At 40.1% G+C, this 26100-nt stretch overlaps 2 protein-coding genes and 1 long non-coding RNA gene across 5 annotated transcripts in view; 1 reads left to right on the top strand and 2 right to left on the bottom strand.

Moving 5' to 3' along the window:
- The window catches only part of LOC127018046 (uncharacterized), a 70762-nt gene extending 57176 nt beyond the window's left edge, over nt 1-13586 (bottom strand). Inside the window, exons 1-2 of the long non-coding RNA XR_007766683.1 lie at nt 13431-13586; nt 10893-10948 (exon numbers count right to left, since the gene is read on the bottom strand). This is a non-coding gene — a long non-coding RNA (uncharacterized LOC127018046). The remainder of the gene's footprint in view (nt 1-10892; nt 10949-13430) is intronic.
- A 188-nt stretch (nt 13587-13774) lies between these two features.
- Nucleotides 13775-19850, bottom strand: TEX36 (testis expressed 36). Its single transcript, XM_050899081.1, has 5 exons — nt 19819-19850; nt 19043-19205; nt 18121-18252; nt 15420-15500; nt 13775-14130 (listed from the first exon to the last, which is right to left on the bottom strand). The coding sequence occupies exons 1-5, from the start codon at nt 19848-19850 to the stop codon at nt 13882-13884; spliced, it is 657 nt and encodes a 218-aa protein (XP_050755038.1). The 3' UTR covers nt 13775-13881.
- Nucleotides 19851-22424: 2574 nt separating this feature from the next.
- EDRF1 (erythroid differentiation regulatory factor 1) overlaps nt 22425-26100 on the top strand; it is a 28406-nt gene continuing 24730 nt past the window's right edge. For 2 of the 3 annotated variants that reach the window (XM_050899452.1, XM_050899450.1), the window contains exons 1-3: nt 22426-22540; nt 23504-23712; nt 25195-25261. In XM_050899452.1, the coding sequence (XP_050755409.1) occupies nt 22475-22540; nt 23504-23712; nt 25195-25261 (342 nt within the window). In that variant the 5' untranslated portion in view covers nt 22426-22474. Of the gene's footprint in view, nt 22541-23503; nt 23713-25194; nt 25262-26100 lie in introns of all 3 variants that reach the window. The other variant, XM_050899451.1, reaches the window with a different exon arrangement.

Here is a 26100-nt window from a genome sequence, read left to right as displayed (position 1 = left end):
TTCCTTTAAATCCAGGCGTCTAGTGCAGCTGCTTGCTAGAAATGTCCATGGCTAAGCCAGTCTTACTGACTGCGATTTCATTGCCATGGAAAGAGGCACCTGAACAGGAGAGGCGGTAGCTACAAGAGGAGAGGAGGACCTTTCTTTTGGCAAACGCAGACACCACCACATCACTCCCACTCCACCGAGGATGGCAAGAACAGCAAATCCAAACTTGTAAGGCTGTCAATCTCTCTCTCCCTCCTTCCTTTCACTCCCCTTACCGTAGCAGGAGGGGCCAGTTTCTGGCACCTCATCAGAGGTAGCAAAATTCATTTTTCCCAGTGCTGCTGAAAGACCTGGATGAGTTCTGGACTACTGTGCCCAGAAAAAAGTTTAAACTGGTTGCAAAGTCTAGATCATCCAGGCGAGCACTGAAGTTTTCAGTGAGCCTTCTTCTATAGCGATAGTCAGAAAATGCCTGTGGATTCAAAGCTTCCATTTAAATGTAAAGCACCGCATTTCCCTGACTGACCAGAATAGGCTATTATGATTCGTGTATTAAAGCCTTGTGTTTTCCACCTATCGAGTGCATAAACAACAGTTTAACCTTTATCCCAAGGCATGTACACCCTTCTACTCCCAGAAAAATGAATTCATGTTTAGCAGTCAAATCAGTATCAACCTGACCTTTAAACACATCAGTGTTTCTTGGAAAAATATTATGGCTGAGATGCCTACTGTGGTAAACAATATTAGCTGCTCCAACCCATTGTTGAGCCATGCTGTGCAGAGCCTTATCAAAATAAGGGGGTGGAAATCAGCGGGGACCACAGATCTTCTGACAAACTCCACAGGATATGAAGAACAATGTAAATGTAACAGTACTGGCAGATATATTTCTATATTACTGTTCCAGAGATAACAGCTAAGGTGAATCATTTCCCACCACCTACAGTACGGAATTATTTCAAATTCTGAAGGGACCATATTTATTTCATTGGTAGGTAGCAATTTACTTAGCTGAAGATCATTATATTTATGTGTCTGTGAAATCCTCACAATAATTATATATTTGAGCTGTCTCAGAAGTGCTATATATATTCTCATTAGTCATGTACTTCCAAGGATATTATCATTTTTTTTTCCTTCAACAACCTTTGCAATCTGAGTGTGAAGTACTGCACTGCATATGAACCTCGATTCTTATAGTTTTCTTAAACTCCAGTTTAATCAAACAGCAGGGTGGCCTATATTCAAATGCAAATGCTAAGCGTGCTATGAAATATCTTCATTTCCTTAAATGACTGCACTGTAGAGCTTATTTAAAACAGACCACACTGTGCAACAAAACAGAGGAAGACATGGGAAAAAAGTCCTCTGTTTGATATTACTTTTGCAAAACTTTTCCAAAAAAGGTCATGAAAATGTTTAGAGCAGGGTAAGCAGATAAAGGCGAGGGGGTTTCTTTGGTTCCAATCCTATCTTTGCCAAGTAGTTAATTATACCTCTCCAGGGTGGAGAGAGGTCCGTTTATTCTCTTCAATGCACTTCAGAAGTCTCATGTGAAAAATATTTTTGAAACATAAAATGTTGTGTAAGTCTAAATGTAAGTGGTAGTCCACGTAGCTAGAGATTAATAAACCCAATGAGTATCATTCCTTTGAGCTGCAGTGCACACTGATGTTAAAACTTACAGCCCTCAGACCCGGATGAGAAGATCATGCTTTCCTTTACGCCACAGCTTGCTACCCTCTGCAATGTTCCTGCAAGATCACCAGGTAATTTTTTTTATTCCCTCCTTTTTAAGTGCAACAATGAGAAGAGGTGCCAGGCTGACAGTCCTGGAGACTGAAGGTCCTTGCTTGTGATTAATGTTAATACTCCACCCTTTTGCAGAAAGTTCGAGCCAAAGAAATCCAAGAGCTTTAAAAATATTAATCACTCGCATCACTACTCTCATTCTGACTAGTTTCTGATTTATTTGAATACCTTCCACAAGCAATAAAGAAATGGCCTCAGTTGTATTTTCCTCTATCATCCTTGCCAAAAACAGATAGACTTCGTAGTTTGTTTCTCCTGGTTTGGCTGATGGATTTTTCTTTTTCCTTTTTGAAAATAACTGAGTACAAAAAGATGTAACGTAGAACTTGTGTGCAAGGTACATCGGGTCATAACAATTACTCATTAGCCTTAGACTTACCAAAATGACAAATTACAGTTAAAATAAACAACAAGCATATGCAGAAGACTCGACATGATATCTCATGCATGCAATGTAGTGACAGTGGACAAAGCAGACACAGCCACTGCAAGCTTGCTATAGTCCAGCAGCAATGCACTACAATTACCAAAATCAGGAAGGAAAAGATTAGAGGTTAAGTTCTACCTCAGACTGTATAAGCAAAGGTTGAAACAAAGATAAACAGTTCTCACTCCTTTTGCTGGTTTGGGAAATTGAGTAGTGAGGGAGATGCTGAGGAATATCCTGCCATGCTCTCCGGAGTGTCGCTAGCGCACACGGTTATCCTGGCAGAGGACACTGCTGCCAGAGACCACCAACCTCTGAAAAGCAGTGGGGTTAAGGCACAGAGAGGTAGGCAAACGTACCCAGCACTATGCAGCAGCAGTAAAGCAATTCAAATGAAGAAGAACATCAAGAGATGTTCTGGCTTGAAATGTCAGTTCCTCTTGATCATTAACCCATCGCCGCAGTAACCTTTATTCCTCCCTTTGCCAAATACACTCCTCAGTGCAGGCATTTGCCGTGAAAATTAAAACTCTATCCTATTTTTAAAGGAAAAGTTTCAGATCAGATCACTGAAGAATCAATTAAAAAAGCATAACTACAAAGTTTCCCATAAACCACCCTTGTAGCAAACGAAAGTCAAGAAGTAACTGACTTTGAGGAGCTCACTGCACGCCTCACCTTATATATCTATCTGTATGTATGAATATATATACACATGATCCTGTTGACTTCGGTGGGCTGCTTCCATAAAAAAGGAGTGCAGCTACACACAGGATCTACCATTTCTCTTCAGGTGAGCGCCTATTCCCACCAAAGGCATAGGAAATTTTTTTTTTTCTTCCATACTCCATGGTTATGAAAACAAGCATTGAGCAAATGTAAATAAGCATGACTTGGCAAATAGACATATCCATTGTGAAACCCAACCACAGAAAATTAATAAGCCTAAAAGACTCTCACAGTTTGAAACTGTGCTTCCTAATCTATGATCGCTGCCACATTTATTTTATTAGGATATAAAATAAACATCACACCTTTAAACTTTTCACATTGCTAATAAATCAGCTCAGAGGGGATGACTCTCACGAGAGGATCGTGCCTGTGGTTAGCAGAGTCCCACAGATACACAAGAGATGCAATTATGCTAGAATAACCAATTCTACAGCTCTGACACAGCTTATTATTTGACTAGCAAACAAGGAACTTTTTCAACTTAATTGCAGCCTGGCTTTTACACCACTGATCTTTTTCATCCTTCTTTTCCTTTAACTTTGGCCTTCATAGAATTTTGTTTTATTTTAATCCTTTGGTTGCTGATGTGCCCGTTTCTTGGGTCTGTGTTTTGTACTTGCTATGGATATGCACAGCTTCAGAACGAGGTAAGCAGTAGCAGCTGATAAGATTTACCCCATCACAGCTCACTTGTTAGAAATTTGTGATTCAGATTAAAGGAATTTGCAGCATTAATTTGAGCCATGCACTGATCGAGGTTCTTAACTGTAGTGGTGCAACACCCCTGGAACCTATGAAATTATTGAGTCTTTTGCGGAAATGTTTATTTTTGGATGCATCTTCAGACGGTAATGTTCCTTGTATCATAATGTATGTATGTTTGATAAGGAATTTAAAACTACAGAGGGCAGCACGAAATACATATCAGTAATGATTTGCATGATCTGCTAGTGCATGAGAAGGACTGAGCTTTGACCAGGGTTAGAAGCAGAGCTTGTACCCCCGAAACAGTGCCCTTGCTCCGTGGAGCTGCAGGTACTGATCACTCTCTTAGCCACACGCCAAGGACACAAACTTGTCCTGACTGAACATCATTTCTATCCCCCTGTAATGTAACACTTCGATCGTCCTACACATAAGGAACAACTGATTTTCACTAATTAACAAACGGCCCTGGCAGAGGGCCCGGGGACCCGGCTGCCCGTGCTCTGGTACCGCCTGGGAAGTGCACGGCAGAGCAACTGCTTTTGCAGGATTGAGCTTTTAAAGGTCAAGTAATTACCAGCCTTTCAGAAGCATAAACTGCCTTTAAAGTCAACAAAGTAAACAAAAACTATTAGGGGATTCATCCAACATTTATCTTTTAACTTGTTATCTCCAACAGATGAACTCATTCTTATACTGTTTGCATTGCAATGCATAAAATATTAAAATTAAAAGGCTCAGGGACTTCTGAGAGGAAAAAGGAGTAGAACTGTTTTAGATTCAGAAACATTTCATCAATATGTAGTATATTTGCATGCTGGAATCAGAGACTCCTGATTATGCATGTTTATTGATTTTGGCTTTGTTTTGATTAATGATAAAACTATGATACATCTTGTGAGGTAGCAAGCCTTGAGGGAGCTTAACACAATACGAATGGTTTGTATTTTAAGAAACCCTATTTATGCAAATAAGAGGACATTCACATGCATCTTGCTCAACCATGGTTGTAACAAAGCTCTAAAAACTTTCTCTTTTATATTCTGGATAATTTGGGGAGGCATGTTTAATACAAAAGTGCTGCATAACAATTACTTTTTTCTTCATTATGAATGACTTCCATTATATCACCTTGGACAAAAGAACAAGCTTAAATTCCCACCACATCCAACTTATTATTACTGCTGAAGATATTGTTTTTTATCATAGTGCACACAATACTTCTAGAAATGTATTGCAAAAATCCTACTGGAGGGAGTTAAAGGGGAGCGGGGAGAAGTAGGGAAGAAATAGCAAAACATAGCTGGCTATAAAAGTTTTTGCATCCTTGTAAAAGAGCAATGTTGGCATGTTAGCCTGCAGTCACACCGCTCAGGAAAATGGGAGAGAGGTTTTCATTATACAAAGAAAGTTGTAGATACTCGTTATTAGAGCGCAAAGAAAATGTGAAGACAGACTTCCTATGTGTAGTGTACTAAGGACATCAACAGTTGTGACAGATTATATTCCTGTCTCAGATACCAGCATTTAGACCGTACACTGGGCAGGGGGCTGAGATTATTCTGAATTTATCCAACAAGACACCTGCACATCAAGATAAATAAAATTATCAGATGGCCTGTGTTCAGACACATGAATTATTCTTACAGATCTCAGCAGGATTTTTGCCTGTATGACAGCTGCCATTTTGGCTTCTGATACCTACTTTGGCAGTAAGATCAGAATCTAGAGAGTTTAAATATAAGAGCAACCAGAGAATAAGGGAGAGAATGCCGGTGAGGAGGATCTTCCTCCTTAAGGTATAGTGCCAAAACTATGTTTTGGAACAACTTGATAGTCCAAAGCTGTGTCGTAGAAGAAGGATATGGAACAAAAGCTCCCACTTCTGTAAGCAAGGGCTGACTCATCTGCTAAGAGACCCTGTGACAACTTATTTTTAGAGCACAGTAGGGTTCGCTTACTGTGGGCTGTTGGGCCTGGGGACAAGAGAATATCACTCTTCCACATCATCCTCCCATGACCTAAGAATATTTGCTTCCACAGCAGCTTAAGAGCTGCTTCATGCTGCAGGAAATCTGGTTGTAGCCCTTCTGCAGGTGCTACTGTGTATTTGGAGAGAGACTCGGCCAGTCTCAGAGGGAAGAAGTGGGGTCAGCTGAACAGCAAGAAAGGGTCAGGCTGCCACACGGTCATTCCTGCATCTGAAGGGCTGGATTTGTCTTAGAAATTGTGCCTCTTAATGTCTTCACTGCTTAACAAGCCCTCTTCTACTTCAGGGACTTCGTTATATGAGATAGATGAAACGTTCATCTTACTCTTTCAGCTCAAGATGCTGGAAATTTTTCTCCACTTTCAGAAGAAATAGTATTGCCCATTGAAAGCCTTCGTTCTACAATCATTACACGAAAGCAGGACTCCCAGCTTGCAGGACAGCCTCTGCTTAACAACTCAGCAGGGATCTCCCTTTTGTGATACTTGGGGGTCACGAACAACAGAGCCAATGGGACAGACTGGGGAGATCGCAACTATTTTCCAAGACGGTGTTTCTGAATCCAACCGTCTGTCGGCGGGGACCTCAGCACAAGCTCAGTGCGTAGGAACCCATCACTGTAGCAGGGTCCCTCCCAATTATTCTACAAGAAGGGATCATGAAAGTACGTGAAAGCGCACACACACATTTCTTCCTCTAACAAAACAAGGTTCATTCATTTTTCCACTCACTTGAAAAGGCAAATATGGATTGAATGGAATTTCAAATTTCATAGGGAATTATTTAACCCAGAGGCTAAAGCTCGTTTATTTAAGCCTGAATTTAACTCGAAGCATAAAGAAAACTGTAGCATAAATTAGCACATATTGAAAACTTGACGCTAGAAAAATAAAAAGTTGAATTAAATCTAAGTAGTAAACTAAAGAACTAATTTTGTTAATTTGCTGGATATTGTCAGTGATTAAACAAGTAACTGCAGTCAGATTATAGGCTCTCAAAGGCAAAACAAAATAACTGTGGATTGAAAAATCTTTGAACTTTGTAAGCATCAAAAATGAACAACTGGAAAAAGATACTTAAATCCATAAAAACCATGAGACATATTTCCATTTGTGTCCGAATCAAGTTGTTGCATTTCTCTGACATGATTGAGAGCTCACCGATACAAGTATAAATCCGATAATTCAACTCACTACAGTAGATCTTACACTAATGTAACACATATCAAAATAAAGCCGTTCAACACATCTGCCCTCCTATGGTACCTAACTGTACTGCATGTTACAAAATATTTTTAAGATTAAATGTTAATTCTATTCCAAATGATAGCAAACTTAATTTAGAATGAAAATTAATGCCACACATGCACAGAAAATGTTCACAGTAATGCTTAAAAGCTGACAATGTAGAGTTTAACACCAGTAACAAAAATAGGATTAGACATTTTTGATGGAAAATATTCTGCTTCTGTATCAACAGTCTTCCCCCCACCAGTCCTCTCTTTTTTTTTTTTTTTTTAAATCTTTAAACCTGGTACTTAACTCCATCCTTGAAATATTACGCAATATGTTGATCATGCTGTTTTTTAATTTCAACTCAACTGAAGAAGCATTGTTAAAAAGAATCACTATATCCCAGGGGAATCAGGAAATTAAACTTTATTTATTGGGTTTTGACTTTCCCATAAGTAGATACAGCCATATACCATCTGATTACCATCTGAGGGGAGGCACAGCTTGAAAAAGAGCACTGCCAATGTGCCACTGGGCCATTGATTAATTAAGCAATAAGATGAGAAGGTCTGTCGCTTAGGGTCATTAATGCATGCCTAAAATGCCATTTGAGGCATGAATGTCTGGTTAGTATTACAGAGCCTGATCCCACAAGAATTTACATCTGAGCACAGTACTTGATCCTTCTGTTGGTCTGTTTGCATAGTAGGCACTGTCATTTGTAGGTATTAGAATATACTGGACAATCTAAACACGATCTTTATTTTTGGGGGTGGGCGGGATGAGAGACGGAGAGCGGATGTTCATTTTAAATTTAAAAAAAACACTTCCGTGTCACAAATAGCATGCTTCGAGTTACAAAATTTGTCTCTCATTCCATAGAATATTGAAAGGGATCATAAAAACATACACATGGCCATTAGTTTCTTAAAATAATACACTGGCAGGCAACTAGGACTCTAATGAAACTCTAAAAACTCTATAGCAAATCTATGCACAGGGAAAGAAGTGCTGGTTACAGCAAAAGTGTAGGAGTCAGGACTCCTCCATTTTATAGCCATGGCTTTGCTGCTGACTGAGGAATCACCCTCAGTACAGCATGCCACAATTAAGTCATCTGCAGAATGAGTACTACTACTTAAATACTTCATGGGGCTACTGTAAAGATTAATTCATTGCTACTAGGGTAGTGGTTTATGATCATATTACTATTTCTAGATATCCCACAGTGCGGGGGGGAAGGTATTCCTAAGATTCTTCTGATTTTCTGAACTGGTTCAGGTAGTCTGGAGAAGTCTGGAGAAAAGACCACTCTATACCTCTTCTGCCAGAGCTGCTACATTGTGTATGAAAGAGTTAAAACATTGAGCTTGAAAGAAAGCACAGGGTTTTCTCTAGTTCAGTGGTCTGGGCACTCATCTGTGAGCAGGCAGACCTGAGTTCCAGTCCTTGCTTCAATTAATGTTTACTTCAAATTTAAAAGCCATACAAGGACCCCAACCCAGGCAGCCCCCTCTCTCTGGTGGGTGTCCTATCACCTGGGCTAGATCATCATGCTCACTCATGTATACATGTGAACTTTCTCTTGCTGATTTAATGAACATCTAAATATTCCATGCACATGAGACAGCTTCAGGAAGAGCCAAGTAGAGAAAACTTGCACCGCTGTATAATAAGCCATAACTCTCTCCCTGAAACAATGCAAGAACAGAGGAAGGAATAGAACCTATTTCAAATGGGTGTTGTAATAATTAAGCTCTTGCACACAGACATGATAATAGCTGCTCTTCATGTACCCTCTGAAGAAACTGATATCTTTGAGCATTCTCCCAATTTAAAGCACAGTGGTGACATGAGAATAATTAATTTGTGGATCTTTTCCCCAAATACGGGTTTGAGCTTGGTGCTGTCAAGACTAAGGCACTTTAGACTTGTCCAGAAGTAGCATTTTAAGCACCCATGGAAGACTTCTGGGACTTGGGTATCTCTAGCATCTGCCACCAGATTAACAGGAATTCAAATATATATAGTCTCTGTGAATTCTACAGTTTCCACTTCTGCTACATACAGAATTAGCTGCATAACCTCAGAAAGAAGGAGAAAATGCAAGCTCACTCAGCTTTTTTTTTTTTAAACCCTGTTTTACAGACTGTCCAAACGGATGATTTCAATCCCTTGGCTTCAGGAGAGATTAAGGTTTTGAGAATCACTTCCCATGAGCAGGCTGAGAGATGTTATTATTCCCTCAGTATTGTAGGCTGAACCTGGAATACTGTGACCAACTTTGGGCTGCAGAGAAATAGGACAGGATCCAGCAAAAAGTAAGATGGTCAGAGGCACATGACTTGTGAGGAGAGGCTGAGGAAAATGGGTCTGTTTGGTCTGGTGAAGATGAGGCTAAGACCAGCCTGTCACTACTTGAGGAACAGTTACAAAGGTGATGCAGCCAAACTTTTTGGTAGTGCCCGATGATACACTAAGAGGCAGCGGTCACAGAGAACAGACTGGGAGGTTCGGGATGGATATTAGGAAAATACTGTTCTCTAGCACTGCACTGTAGTGCTGGAACAGGTCACCTGGTGAGGTTGTGCAAACTCCCTCTTTGGAGGCTTTCTAGACTCAGATCAACAAAGCCACAGCTGAGCCGATCCTGTGCTGACAAGGGTCTGGCCTGAGCAGGGAGCTGGAACAGACATGTCCCAGAGGTCTCCTCCGAGCAGCACTTCTTTGATTCTATTTGGCTGAAACTTACCTATTTCAAACTACATGTCTTTCTGTACACCACATTTAAGAAATGATCATTTGAGATACTTCACTTTCAGGTAAATATACTGAAGTATAACAAACCGTGATCAGACACAAGAGCAAGCTGATAATGTGCTTTTCATAAATGCTATACAGCTGCCTGCCTGAATCATAAATTGGGTGCTTTAATGGTTCACTCACACCCCCTATTGCCATACATCCAAATTAAGGTCAGTTAGGATTACTTCCCTGTTGAATAGACTTCCCTTTAATTAGATATTCCAGAGATAATGTTTTAACAGCTTGTTATTTTATTACTTTGTTGGGGAGGCAGGCATAAAACAAGAAATTTGGGATGAGGCAGCTTTATATAGTCCTTTCCCACTCCAGAGTGGAATGGGTCTCTGTACTTGCCATCTACTGCTCATTAGATAATGTAGCAGCAGCAGGGGGGAGGTTAAGGAATAATTAAAAAAAAAGTTTGCAGACTGTGATTTAAAGATAGCGATGCCTAATCCAAAGTTTCTACTTAATTTCAGAAATTTTATTTCTTGTCAACCAGCATGGCCACTGTATCAACACGAACATTTCTATTAGATACAGGTCTATACTTTCAGTTCAACATTAGCACCATCACAGTTATACCAATATTTTGCTCAGCTAGGGAGAAGTTAAACCAGTATAAGAACATTTATAGAAGCTTAATATTATCCACACTTGAACTGTATCACTGTAAACAAATCAGCACGAGTTTTGGGTTTAGATAGATCTCCAACAGTATTGCTACTGTGGAACTGTGTAGCCCAGGGAAGGAAAAGGGCTCATCTTCAGTGCAACATTTATATCAAGTTACTTCACTCAGACTAACCTTGAGAGTACATGCTAAGAAACAACATTTCAGCTACACAGAGTGATTTGATTATGAACACAGAGTGATTAGATTAGCAGCAGATGACTTGGAAGTCAAGCTGCTGCATCCCCGTTGAATTACTAGCTCCATGAGCAGCAGCACTCCCACTTCCACCCAACCCTCCCCACAGGCCAGGCAGTTCAGGCTTTAAGAATCTCTTTAAGCTTCTTTAGACACCAAGTAAACAAAAGGCAAAACTTAAATCTTGCTTCCTATTGTACCAAGACCAATCTGCTATCATACAAGATCAATAGTTTGTCTATCAGGGTCAAAACGACTATTAAAAGCATTTCACAGGTCACAACATTTCATAAATGAAACAGCTTTAAAAGCTGACATCTAGCTTACCAGGAGGCCACATGGTCCAAGAGACAGCAGCTTTGAGTGAGACCATTTTCTCAGATCTAGTTATCAGCAACCAGGGCAGGAAAAAAAAAAACAAACACACTTTAAACAAGTGGACATAACCATGCAGACACAAGGATAAGACTGTATTCCAATGGAACTGAACCAATGGAACCCGAGAAGCAAGCTGTCTTCAACCAGGGCATGGAAAGTCAAGTGACAAAGTTGCTACTCTTCAGCTCAGCCATCTTAATCACCAACCTTAGCCTGTTGTGGGGTTCAGCTGATGAGTAGCAACTCATTAAACCAACGGAACTTGCAGCCATCTGCCCAGCCCCTTGGTTTAATTTTTCTAATCAATTTTGCCAGAGTTCTGTGAGTTTAGCTAACATACTGAAAACACTTCTAAATTAACACAGAAGAGACTTCTTAAGAAAGCTGTGTAGACAGTCTCTAAATTGATGTAGGCTCAGGAGAAAAAACAGAAGGCAACGATACCTGCTCATTCAAAAGGATTATAGTACGAAGCCTGTTGTTTCTGTAAAGAGGTTTTGGCTGTGTTCAAATTGTTGATAATACTCTTCAAGGAAATTTCGCAACAAATTAACTTGGTTTTTTGGATTTTTTTTGTTTTTTTAATGAAACAAGGTACAAAAAAGTCCATCTTTATCAGCACCACCTAGAGCATAACCTCTACTTCTCCAGAATAGTATTTGGCTGAGTTAACCCATAGTACGCTCATTCTGCTGGGCCTACCTACGCCCATCTGATCCTAGTTAACTACCAGCTGGGAGCACTTTCCTGCACTGACTAGGAAATGGTTACAGGAGTTACCAGCCTTCCTCCCCTCTCTTCCATCCCCCAAGAAGCAAAAAAACGCCATATTGCAAAAGTATTTTAACTCAACAGGGCCTTCTTCTCAGAGACGTTATTACCACAAGATTAAACAGAACTGATGGTTTCTATCCAAAGTACGCAAGGATATAATTTTCTGGAATTTATCTGGGGCTCTTATCATTCATTTTGAAATTCAGTGTATTGTATCTCATGTTATTTACCCATGAAACACAGCCAGAGCATGAGATATGTGGGAATCACCTGTTTTGTTCAACTCAGCACAGTGTATTTCAGTTTGTATGGAGGTTTCATGATCTCTCCAGTTTCTCCTCTGGAATCTTTATCACAATATAGTTGAGAACATCTATTAATCCACAGTTACTTTAAAAAAAAAAATCCATGTTTGAGTCAAAATGTGAAGAAAAAAAAAGAGGGGAAAAAAATCTGGAATCTTTCTATTGGTGTTTTAAGGCGTGACAAACTACAGCAATTTATTTCACCATATCCAGTTGTAATGCTAAGCCACAGATAAACATTACTAATGTAGCAAGAATGTGTTTCTTCCTTCTGATGGAGGTCCAAGATTGCCCTCTTGAGTATGCCAAACAGCATGGGGTACTTCATTTACCATGTGATTGGCACACGCTTTAGTTTTGAATCAGTTTGGAGACGAAATTGTTGGCTAACGCTCTGGAAATTCTGACTCTCAAGTTGTCAGGCAGGCTGTCTTTACTTTGAGAAAAAATAATTCTTTTTAATAACACTATGTTACTTGGCTTTTTATCTGTTTTTACATTGTTCAATAATGTTTTGCATTTCTACATATTGTGCAGCACCCCAAGAACTTTAGTAGGGGGAACTTCATTAAAAAAAAAGTAGTTTATTATTTCAGCGTGTGCTAATAAAATTGCTACACATTTGGGGAAATATTCTAATACAATCTATTTTGATGGCACACAAGAAGGTCAGCCATTGCATGCTGATACAAAAAGATATCTCTGTTCACTGAAAGGCAGAAATCATTTCTTAACATAGCTCATTTTCAAGGCATCTCTTACAATGCAAGGAATGCTAAGGGTTGAGGGTTTATTTTTCCATTTATCTTGTAAACAAAGGAAATTATCCCATAAACTTAAGCTTAGATTTTTTTAGTCAACATTATTTTGCACAGCAACAAGCTTATTTCTAGTATATTTTAAGACACACAGTTTGGTTTATTATTTTATTGATATTAATGGAAATGATCCAGAAGATGAAAACACATTATTTGGAGGTCTGACTCTAATGCCTTCCATATCCTAAAGCCAGTAAGTATTCTGGGAGCAGAGTGTTTGGAGGATTGGTTCTGAATTCACTTCCTTAGGGACATGTAACTATAAAATCTTGAGTTTTTTTCAGATCCAGTCCACCTCAAACTCAAACCTTCATGCAGCCTTCCACCTTCAGCTTGAGCTTTTTTCCCCCCTTACTGCCAGAAATGACGCATACATACGTACACTCAGATTTTGTGACCGCACACACAGGCATGCAAACATCGTTTACAACATCCTTTCTTTCTTTACTTATACAACTGTTGTGTTACAACCAAACATTAGTTATTTTGCACAACAATCTAATGCGCAGCCTCTTTTTTATCTAGTTTCTCTAATGGCTAGTACCCTGCCTTCATAGCCATGAAACCTTTCAGAAAAGTTTCTCTCTTACCTGAACACGCAGTTTTGGCTCCCTGTTGTGGTAAACTCTCAAGGATCCAGTTCCATTACATACTTCTGTCAACACAGATGCTGTCAGCTGCTTGAGGTACAGTCATACCACTGATTATGAAGTTGAAGGGGCTTTTGTATGAAGATGAGGGTCAACCAGTATCAAATAACACAAGTACAATCACTACCTCTGTTCTCCTAATAGAGGTATTTCTAAAAATATGTACAATCATGCTTTTCCTTATAATGCTCCTCTTCGTTAAAATTTTTATAGTAACATATGTCTTCAGAGTAACATATGATTGTTGATTTCAATGAACTCTCAACTGTACTACGACATTCACTTTACACAAATGTTTATTTCGTCATCCATTTAAGTAACAAGTAGTTCAGATCTCAAGAAAAGGCTCTGATGATGATGATAAGTCAGTGCTACAAAGGTTTTTTTATAATTAAGATGACTTGTTTAGCTGCAGGTTTTTTTCATTCTCAGGAATGGGTTTGTAAGTGCAACACTTTTCTGAGTGGTGTTTTGGATACCGCCTACAAAATGGGCTCTCAGTATTTTGATCTTTCACAAATGATGTCTGATAAATGGTTAAGCCATCCTCGCTGCTAGGAACTGATTCATGAGCCCACTGGAAGAAGTTTTGTGAGTTCTGTTGCCGTCTCTCTGGTTCCACCTTCCTCCGGCCCATACCCTAGAAAAAAAATTGAAAGAAAATTCATGTAAGCATATGACTTACAATCACAGTTTCACAGATGAATCTTGTAACAGTCGCTACCCCACTGGGAAGCTAACGAAGCTGTTACCACAGTGATTTCAAGAACTCATGGCTGATCTTTAGCAAGTTAAAAATAATATTGTCAGACTTGCCTGTATGAACATTTCTGGTTGCATATATAATGGGAAATCTGTTGACCTTCCACCTCTTAGTACTAATAAACGGCTTATACTTTGCATTTCCGTAGCATACTATATACTCAAGGCTATTTAGCTGTACTCAGCTAAAATAATCTTCAGAGTAACCCAAAGAAATAGGTTAATAATTTTATGTTTGGACTGCAATGAAGAAACTCAGACAGACCATGAAATCTGAATCTTCAAAGCTATCCCTTATGCGTCCAAACACAGAGAGACAGCCTGATTTTCACACTCCATAGCTTGCAGGAAATTTATTTGGAATGATGGTTGATCGGTATCTTTAAAACTATGAGACACTGCACAAAGTGCACAGAAATGGAGGTTACTCAGTGAATAATGAATACCAAAAAAATCTAGGTCTAAGAGAGCCCAAAGTCAGAAAAACCTTCAATCATACAATTCGCTGCTTCCTCCTCTGCTCATTATCTTGTGAACTGCACTATTTCTTTTGCTGCCTAGAAAGATGTCAACAATCTAAGAAAAGTGGAAAAACATGAAACTGTTGCACATACAGAAAAGCCCAAAACAATTTAAATTCTCTTCAAAGTTGTGGCTTCTGCAACATACATTTAAACAGGTATATTATAAAGAGATGTGGATTGGAAAATAATACATTCTGGAGATATATTGTGGGTGTCCTATGGATTTTGGTCAAACTTACGATAAAGATGAGTCTGAACCAAATATGTGGGACTGTGAATTATGAGTGGCTGAAACCCCTACAAAAGTTCATCACAAGGCCAATCACTTTTAGCAGACTAATAGGACGTATAACTGCGTACAAAACCGTGTTAAGACATAAAAACCAGGACCACTAGAAAATGTTCCCCTCGAATTCTGCTACTCTCAATGACCATGCGTGCTGCTCTATACCTGTGCCAGCCCCAGAGGAGTCCCATCCCTATACTAATAAAAAGTGTGTTTTTCTTTGCTGTTTACATTTTTCTCTTCTCACAATTTTTAGCATCTATAACTTTTGCAGGGGAGAGAAAAGATACTGTGTTTAATCTCTGGCAGACTGAGAGATACGAACTTGCTTGATTTTTCTCAGTGCTGGGTACTTACAAAATCAAAATACTCTCCTACATTCTGTAGGCAGTGTCTGTTGTCATGAGAAGAAAATGGGAAATTGTTGTTCACTGCTTTCTGAAAAAAAGAAATTATAGCAAAAAAATATGAATTTTAACATACCTTGTTTTGGAGTCTACTAGTCTTAGTTCTTATATTCTGACAGATGCTGAAATTACAGCAGCCTATGTTCTAAAACAGAAGTCATATTCAAATGTTAAATCTTCAACTGCACATAATTTTATAGGGGTAACATGGACCCTCTGTATTGTTTTTTTTTTTTTTTTTTTTAAACGAAATCATCAGAAGGATTTGTGTTCCCTTGACTTGCTGAATATATACATGATTAATGTAAAAGTGTGAATTTTCAAATAAGAAATGATACATTCTGTCTGCAAGCAGCAAAATACTAGATATATGTCAGGATTGGCTTGTTTGATTCACTAGTAAGCCTAAAGCTAATTAAAATGAACTACAAAAGGGACCTCAAAACTGAATTAATCTATGATTTATGTACTGAATGTCATGTACACTGCTTGTTGCAGGGGAAGTGGAGGAGGTATTAATCGCATAACTAATTTATTATCTCATTCTTTAACATAATGTTCATCCAGTCTCTAAAATGAAACTAGAGTTTTAGAAGGAAAAAAGGACAACTGCAAAAGAACTATTTTAAAAGTAATTTAACATATTTAGTTTTTTTAAAGTTTATTATATATCATTGCAATATTATTAAAATAGCTAAAAATGGAAACACTGAAAACTATTCTGGACTATTAGACTGCCTCTGTTCTTCCCCAAGCATTATTTTCCTGCTTCATGTTGGGAACTTTATAGTTTTTTCTGTAAATGCTCTAATAATTTTTACTTTTAACATTGTGGAATACATTTTTCATCTTCCAACTATGATATTCACCTCCAAACAGAAGAGCAAGTTTTACTGTAACACAATTTAAAAAATGTGTTTCAAGAGTAAGTGAATCTGAATCAGTTCTAATGATAAATGTAACTGGAGGCCTGATCCAGCAAGAAGAATCACCAAATACAAAATTTGCCTGCATGGAGTCAGCTGCACGATCATGTCTTAGGGCATTTGGTATACTAGACAGATTCTCTACCTTTTTTAGGTACATGCCACACATTCACTTGTTTTCTCATACACATTCAACCAGACTGTAGTTCAATGGAGAAGCAAATTAAACAGATACATTCTCATATATGTGTTTAAAAATAAGCACCTTCTAAGTCAGTAAAATGTAAGACTTACTGAAATATCCTACTGCAATTACACGTCAATCTTAACATTTTAGGAATAGTGTTTATTACTAGTGTCTATATGCTGCAGGGCAATTGAAAACCATGATGGTAAATATTGAGTATCATCTCTTGGAAGGGTTCCCCATATTAACTAATGGTTAAAAAAAAAATCTATTACAGAATCATTATAGGACTATCATGGAGTAAGAAATAAGAGGTAATATAAGCTTAAACAGTACTATATTTCTGAGAAAATTAATTAATCTCTCAGCCAGTGAGCTCCCTCATACAAAGAGATTAGAGAGATCCAGCTTCACATGCAGTGAGCTTCCAACACTCCACCAGCACTTTTTAAGTGTCACATAAACTTCCTCAGATTGTTCCTGTGACATCACATTTTAGCCTTTAATGCATCTTTGTACTCTCACTGCTGATCTCATTTTAATTCTTGATTTATGACAGATAGGAATTCCACTAATTCTTTTTAACAGTGAAGGGCTGGTAAATACAAGACATAAAACATCAGGTGAACAGTCATACTAGTGTTGATAAAAGGTCCATCTAACCTGGTTCTCCTTTTCAGACAGTGGCTAAGGCCAGATGCTCCACAGAAAGGTATACGTAATATCAACATAATGCATACTCATGTTACAGTATAATCTTCTCCTTTTCTTTTCACTAGCCCCAAGCTTCCCTTTTAAATATTCCTTCCTAGCCCATTTCTGCTCTTCATTATGGCAAAATCCGTGAAATGAACTCAATATAATTGCTATGCTTATAGAAAATGAAAATAGAAAATGTTCTGTGCACAAAGTGGGTGGGTAAAGCAAAGCTCCGTATGATGATAAAATAAGGACATCAAAATGTGCTTAAGAAATTGTAACATTTTAAATACTCGTGATTTTAAAATACTGTATTTTGGTGGTTTCCAAAATTGTCCCAAATCTTCTCATTTTTAAGCAAGCCTTAAAAATGTTCCAAATGGGAAGCTTCTAACTTTTTAATGATCAAAAAAATAATCCTTTGCCTGAATATACAGAATTCTCACATTCAATTCAAAACAGATCATAAAATTTCAATTAAACGTTCTTATAGGGCTTTACACATGGGTTTTGGACTGAGATCGATCATAATATATTCTGGCACATAAATGTGTCTCAAACAGCTATAGCAGCTAATAAAAGGGAAAAGTAACCGATGCTGGAAATCAGCAGTAACTACAGCAGGACTTCGAGTATCCAAAATTATAACTGAGTAACAGTGAAATATGTTTCTTCCTTAGCACAGCTAGCAATCATTTTACTCCCTGAGGCACAAAGTCTGCCAGTGCGCTATGACTGCTTTGCTAACTACTGTAAGTGCTACTCTTACTTATAACTTAGCAAGTGATATCCTGCAAAAAGGAGCTCTGTAAATTGACTGTATTGCCACAGTAACTCACCTGCTCCCGAGTTCTGTATGCTACCGGCAATCTATCCTCAACATACTGAGCTGCTCCTGAGTTCTGGACCTGTTTTAGTGCAGAGCTTGTAGTTGACCCAGGTTGACTCTGGCATACTCCAACATGAGCAAACTAGAAAATAATGAAAATTGTGACCCATTCAAAAAGAAAGCCAACAACAAAAACCCAAATAAATCTCATCAGAAATGTGGGCAAAATCGTATTTTCCCATTTATTTATTATTTGGATTGCAGCAGCACCTAGCGGCCTCTGGAAAAATCAGGAGCCCCCCTGCCAATCCCTACCATAAAGACCTCATGACGCAGATCAGTAAAACAGACAAGAATATTACTTCTCCAGGAACTTTCCGAAAATTGTTCATATAGCGATAATCCACCTAGCAAAACCACTTATGCTATAACGTCTTTTTTTTTTCCCCACGCTGCTCCCGCTGTTGTACAACCATAGGTTTGAAAACACGAAACTTTGGGGGAACAGCTCAGCCAAATGTTAGGCCCAGGGGTTCAGGGACTGAAGAACAGCCTGTGCCAGGCGTGCGTCGCAGTGCCCTGGGATGCCAAGATGTCCCAGCCCCAGGCCTCCGACGGCGGCCGTGGCACTTCTTCTGAGGGCGAGAACAGAGGCAAACGTCATCTGGCATTTTCCAGAAGATAATCAGCTAGGGCTAAATATAAACTAAAAGACCGCCAGCACTGTTGGAAAACAGGAAAAAAAATCCTGCCAGAGTTTGCTTTAGCATACTTCCTCTGAATACCTAGGGCACTTTTTCCTCATAAACATCAGGAACGGGAAACCTCGTTTCTGGCTAAAGGACAAAGTCACTCTCAGCACGGCGCTTTTTCGAGAGTTTAAGGATAAAAAAGCCCCGCGGAGCACACGGAGGCTCCCGCCCGGCCCTCACCCAGGCGCCGGCGCCCTGCTCGCTGGGGTGGGACCACCTGCCCTTGGGCATGGCTCGGCTCCGCGCCGCCGCCCCCGGCCGCTCTGCCCGGTCCCCCCGGGCACCGCGGTTGCCACGGCGGCCGCTTGTCCCGCTCACAGAGCGGGGCGGGGGGGGACCCCCGCTGTGACTTCAGACCCTCCCTGGCTGCGTCACTAAGTGATTCTGGTGTTTCAGTAAGATCCAGAGGAGCAAAGGCCACGCTGCTCTTACCCGTCGGCTGCAGAAGGGAAAAAAAAAGTTGGTAAAGGTATTGACTGCTGTCTAAAAATGGGAGAGAAATGGAGTTCCGTTTAAAAATTAACTAGTTCTGCACACCGACTTCAATGACTCTACAATCTGAATGCTAATATCTGAAGAAAGGACAGTCATTTCTGAGGAAAAAAAACAAGGACATGAGGTATATTATTTTTAAGATGTAACTTTCTGCTCTTTTTAATATCGCTTTACACATACACGCATCTTAATCGCATACACTAGTATTTGTTTAAAAAAAACATGACAGCACCTTAAGGATATTTTTGCCTTCGAGTTTGAGCACTGACTTGTAAACATCCATACTATTTGACTGTCAGCACGCTCTGCCAGCAAGCACTGCTCAGGCAGGGGTTCAGGGCAACACATCGGGGACTGTGTCCCTCAAGGAATTCGGGGGTGGTTGCCCTGCTGCGTGGCAGCCAGCGCTGGAGCGTGGATGCCATCTGCACCATGGATGCCGTCTGCACTGTGCCACTTACCTGCTAGCCAGAGAAGTCCCTAGTCCGGTCATTCATATTACAGACATAGTTCCTAAGATGGATGTAGCAGACTTTATAGATAATGTTTTGCAACATGTTTTTATGGATGGGGAAGTGGAGAACCAAGTGAAATGTAAGGCTTATTTCACAGAAAGAAAAACTGAGGCACAAAGCCCTTGCTTACCGTGAAATGAGCTTGTGGGTGAGCTGTGGGGAAGGCAGAACTTCTCACTAAACCAAGCACAAACCAAGACTTTGCCTCCTTGGCCTTGACAGACTGTAAAGAACATGACACCTGTATGGTAAGTGGCCTATTTTCCAGTATATTGATATTCAAGGCTAACTTACGTGGGAATTGGGTACCACGGCTGGCAAATGGAACCAGAAAAAATTTGGTACTTCTATTAGTTAAGTATGAATGATTCATACAGTCATAGCCATTTACAAAGTGCAACTACGAAATTCCTGCAGGAAAATCTAGTTTTCCATCTTAGTATCAGACATAGGTAATGATATTTGGGAATACTAGCTGCCATCATGGAGTTTTTCAAGGCTTTCTTCTAAATGACCTACTTTGTTTCTCTAAGTATCTGTTGAACTTTTGATAATACAGGTAAGAGCAATTATTTGGAACTTATTATTAATGATGCCACGCTGCAAGTTACTTTTAAGTACAAAAGTAGGTAAATGACTTTTATGATGATTTACAGAGGCTAATGTAAACCTTGTTTATGAAAAAGAAGCTGTTCCAGATAATGCAATTTTGGTTAAGGAAAAAAAAACCACAACTGTAAACAAGCTGTAAAAGCAACATGTTTTGAAACACTTTCATGACTGTATTGCCATCTGACAGTGAACTGTACCAATGTCTGAATGTGCCAGGATCGGATCAGAAGGCTGTGGAGATAATTCATGCTATTTTTAACACTGAGTAAGCCAGTGACAGAAACAACTAGGGAAGGATAGAGAACATGACAGGCAGAGAAACCTACAATTTGTTTTCATTCCATTCTACTAGTTTTCAGATTCAGTAACTTGGGGCCCATTATTGTAAACTCAAACAAACAGCACTTTGGCTTTTAAAGTATTAGTCCACTAGAATCTCTTTTTTTTCCCTGAAGGGCTGCAACAGTTTTATATTTACTGCTGTTTTCCAGTGAGATATGGGTAAAGCTGAAAAAGTTTAAGGAGGAAACTTAAAAAGGTCCCTTCCTAACACCATAAAAGGATTCTAAAGGAACATAAGGAATAAATAATTAAATTAAGGAAGAGTTTTGCTAGTCTGCAATGGCAGTAGGCATAGGTCCAAGATAATACAAGTTTGACTAAAGCTGCTTTAAAACATTATCTTAAATGATTATATTTCTTAAATAGATTCTATGTATGTATTTTCATATCAAAGTACATTGTTGTATGTATAATATTGTTGTTACTGCTAGAAGACATGCTTCATGTTAGTAAAAATATACAAAATTAGACTATTTTAGCTTGGTTTACAAAGGACACAAGACTTATGCAACTGCACTTTCTGTGTCTGAGATCCCTTGATAATTTTCAAATCTTCAGGCCATTTTCAATCAACTTTGCGAGAAAGAAAGAATTTCAAAGATGACTAGGATCATCTAAGCTCCCTGAGGATCAGTGGCAGGACAGAAAGGTACCCTAGGAAAGAAAGGCAGGCCCTGGCCCACTTGCTATATATATTGTCTAGGAGGATGATGACAGGCAGTCAGCTTTGGTACTTCCTGACCCGTCACAAACTGTACTGTCTCTTGTGGCACAGAGCATAAAGAATACCAGCAAAGAGGAAAACAATAAATATCAAAAATCCTTTGGGCACTATTCAAGGCACCATTTCCTTGCTTAGGCTATCACAGCTAAGCCTTTGTCCAATTCAGTGTATAAGCAGAGCCCAGCACACTGCAATTCTTGATCCCTCCATACTCTTGAGGCACCCCATCACCAACTGCTCGGTGGTTTCATTAAGGTTACAGTTATTCAGGATGTCTGTAAACCCCATCAATAAGCCCTGCTGGCCTATTCCCTTCCCTAAACTACCTAACACGGCAATGTACCAGTCCTTTCTCAGGATAGGGTTGGGACAACCCAGGTCAGCCGGGTTCGGGGAGCACTGGGCATGAGCAGGCCCCAGAGGCTCGGCAGCACCCTGCCACACAGAAACGCACCCTGAAGACTGCAGCACCTCACTCCTGGCACGGCACAGAGCGGCATGGCCGGACCAGCTGCTGATGGTACGGCCCCACCACAACCACCTGCTTCGGCTCAGCACCCCCGGGGGGCGAGAAGCCACCCAGGAAAGTCAGACCAGCACCTAAGCCGGGCGAGCAGCAACCCAGCAGCCTCACAAGCAGCCGCCATTGCCCGCCGCTGCCGCCTTTCTCCTCACGGCTCGGCCCCGCCCCCCCGCAAGCCCCACCCTCCGCGCTCTCCTATTGGCCAGAGCCCGCTTTCCCCGCCTCCAGCGCGTCCTGGGACTTCTCGGGAAGTCGCGCGAGAGGTGGCTGTTCCTCTCCGCCGTCAGCGGGCGCTGACAGTGGCCTGCCGCCCCCGCCGGAGGGAACGCCCCCATCCCGCCCGCCCGGCCAGCCGCGGCCCCGGCCCCCGCACGGGCTGGCACCGGTGAGGCCAGCGGAAAATGGAGGAGCTCTGCGGTGTGGGGGCTGCTGCCCCTCTGAAGGGAGACGTGGAGGAGCCCAAGCAGGTAACGGCGGTGGTGAGGGGGGGGCGGGGGGACGCGGCTCTGCTGTGCCCTACAGCCGCGGCAAGGAGGCTCCCGCGGCTGAGGGGCACTGCTGCCCTGGAGCTTCCCCGGCTCCCCCGTGCCGGTGCCGCCGCTGATACCCCCCCCCCCGCCTCAGCCCGCCCCGTGTGGGGCGGTTGGCGGCCGGTGCGGTGGGGCCGGCCGGGCTGAGGCGCGGGAGGGCAGCTGCCGGCGGCGGACCTGGGCGCCGGGCGCTGCCGGTGTGGCTGCGGCAGGCGCGGGGCTGTAAACACAGCCCACAGTAATGTTTTCAGTTGCCTCATAGGCGTGCATCCTCCTTCCAGTTTGGCGAGTAAGGGAATGCTATTGTCAGGACTGGAGTGCAGTAGGGAGCGTACTAATTATGATTGAGCTTTAATTGTAAGCAGCATTTCTTCTGTTATGCTTAAGTGCGGTGTGCTGCAGTGTATTTACATAAATAGTATCCTGTGGATCTGTTTTTCCCTTAACATATATTGGTTCAAAGCTCTTAACACAAGTGTGACAGCTGTGTGTTTTGCTGTATTTGAAAAGAAATACGCAGTCATAAGATTTATTGAGGCAGAAGCGTGTTTAGCTTTAATGTTGGTGTTTGTTAGTGAACGCTTACTTTCACAAACTTTTGCGGCATTAGTGGGAATTATATTTTAGTTTCAGCCTTTCCTAGTAATTTCACATTCTGTGGGGAGCCGACCGTAATAGCCCCTTAGCCTTATAACTCATAAAGTGGAGCATACGCTTGATGGAAGTGTTGCAATCAGGGTAATTGAAATACTCGTGAGCATATGCAGGAGAAAGTTATAAGTGAATGCGGGACTGGGCTTCGGTCACTTACCATTAAAAATAGCTTATCATAGAGCAAGTCAGATAGTTTTAATTGCTATTATTTTATAAACGAAAGACTAATTTCTCTTTGAAAACTAGGGGTCGGTATTGTTTCTTGGAGGCAATGAAGTGAAAAGCAGTGCTGTGGTGAAATACTCGTCTGCCCCACCACAAGCAGCATTTGCCCGTCTTCAGGAGAAAACAGACTTGAAGCTTCCACCTGCCAATTGGTTACGTGAAAGCGCTAAGCTGGGACCAGCAGGTACAACCATTCTTGGCAACAACAAAAAAAGTAAACCATTTTCAAGGTAAATAACAGCAGGCCCTATTTTTTCCAGGCCTTTAAGAATGACTTTAATAGTGAACTCGGACCCTACGTAATTCAAAGTATAAAGTACAGACTTTACCATAGCAACTAGCTATTGCTTTTTCTTAGTCGTTCTCCCTCTACTTTTTAATCCTTAGTTCTTGCCTGTATGCTATAATCTTGTCTCCTTTGTAAATGATTAATGATGCTGGTAATGCTGTTGATTATTTTTTTTTTAAGTGCGTGTTGACACCTTGCCCGAGATAGTCAAACTGACCTCATGTTCTTCCCTGGTTGGCTGTAGTCTGTTGGCCAAAATCAAAGTAGACTGGTTCAGCCAGCCATTCTGCTTTTGATAACAGGTGAAAATGGAACAAATGTGGTTCCCCTTGAAAGTTACAGAGCCAGTTTATAGCTCTTCTGTATCTTTAGAAACTGCACCTGGCTAACTAATGGCAATAGAAATTTCGTAGTCGTGTCAAGAGTGAACACAGAAGGTGAAATAAGGGGCAAAACCAAAAAGCAGTGTTACCGTTCAGTATGGATGTTTGTTAAATAGTTGGATGAGTGGAGTTCAGAGTGTTTATAAATAGGAGGCTTAAATCCTGTGCTGAACAAGCAAATACACACTCAATCAACTAGTTAGTGAAATTTCAACAGTTTGTGGAGGGTCTGTGTTTAAATCCTTGTTATCTGTTTTAGGAGATGTACATTTTTGAGCAGAGTAACATGTTTCTCAGGGCTTTATGAATTTTTCCTGTTTATTTTAGATATTATGTTTGTCAAATAGAGGCTGGCAGTTTAATCTCTGTCTCTAGTGTCAGTATTAAAAAGCTAATAGCGAAAGTAAAACTTCAGACACTTGCACATCATGCATGTGTTTGGGTTATAGTAATATCTGGTTTAATTTTAAAGAATGATCTGTACATTGAAATATTCTAAGTTAAATAGCTTGTAATTTAGGGAGGCCTTAATGAGGGTGGATGAAGATACAAGGGTGTGTCTGTTACAACATGTAGGCTGGTTTTAGAAACCATAAATAAGAGGTAAAATGAAATTAAAGCTGCTAAAAAGAAAGTATTTAACGTGCTTAATGCCTTAAAGAGAAAATCTTTGAAAAACTGTTCTTGTTTTTAGTGTTAAAAAAATTAAAAACTCCATTTCTCTAATTTCCCACAGCTGTCTTAACAAACACTTTAAATACTTCTGATTTTCTTGATTTCAACAAAACTTAAAGCACCTTTTAGAATGTCTTGAAATTGGATCTAAGCACTTCCAAAGATATCTTTGAAAAACTTGTAGAATGTAAAAATGAAATTATTTTGTTAATTAACTTTAGATCTCATTACATCTGGTAATGTTTAGCTAGACTTTTTTTTGTTTTGATGAAGCAAAACTTTCAAAGATTTAATAAGCTTAAAAAAACAGGTCTCTATTTAATGTCACACTGCATTTGTCTTAACTTGTAATATTTTCTAAATAGCTTTGGGATGGCATATGACTTCATTGACTCAGTTGGAAATGATGTAGATGTTGTGTCTGATTCAGAGGTATGTATAACTTTTTAAGTTCTATCATTCAAACTCTTATGTTGTATAAACCTTATTTTAGGATACTGTCATGGCTTCTTTCATCTTTGTGTCCTTTGAGGAAAAGTAAAGATCCCCTAGTGAAAGACAAACAGATCACCTAACTTTTGCTCTGTCATTTAAGGGAGTTGTAATCACTGAATAAGAAATGTAGAGATAAAATCGTATTTCCTATGGATTTCTACCAATAATCTTCAGCTAAAGTATGTGGTTTAGTGAATGCAGCACATCAGTCTTGCAATGTAGTTGTCTTGTGTGTTTGAAATTGGTTATTTTGATGTAAGTTATTACTCTCAATTTTTTTCTTTTTTCTATTCTTATCTAGAACAGATAGCTCCCCTCCAACCTTCTTCTTCTTTCCTCTGATTTTTGCCAGCTTTTTTGGTGCTGGTAATATCTGTAGAATTCAGATGAGGCTATTCAGAAGAGGAAACATACATACTCTCCTGAGACATTTGCTGTCTCAGTGTTGATGTTTGGCAGATTTTTATTCAGACTTAGATCTCTGTCCAGATTCCTCTGGATATCTGACAGCGTTGGTATTCCTGTGGTGAAGGTAAAGCTTTTAAAATCCAAACCATCCACTTGCATTTTTTTGTCCCTTTTGATGATACCTGGTTGTGATGATCCAAAGAGAGATCATGTTTAAACCATGTATGTGGTTTATATTGGCTGCTTGGTCTCTTTATCACTGTCATTCATGTTCTCTGACCTCAACAAATGCAACTTCTTGTGGAATGGCCTTCTTAAAATCACTGGCACTATAAGGTTTTATTTGCCTGCCCGTGCCTCTCCAATGT

The sequence above is a fragment of the Gymnogyps californianus genome, chromosome 6 (assembly GCF_018139145.2).
Source record: "Gymnogyps californianus isolate 813 chromosome 6, ASM1813914v2, whole genome shotgun sequence".
Classification (NCBI taxonomy): domain Eukaryota; kingdom Metazoa; phylum Chordata; class Aves; order Accipitriformes; family Cathartidae; genus Gymnogyps; species Gymnogyps californianus.
Note: the sequence above shows the minus strand (reverse complement) of the source record. Positions and strands in the feature narration are given on the sequence as shown.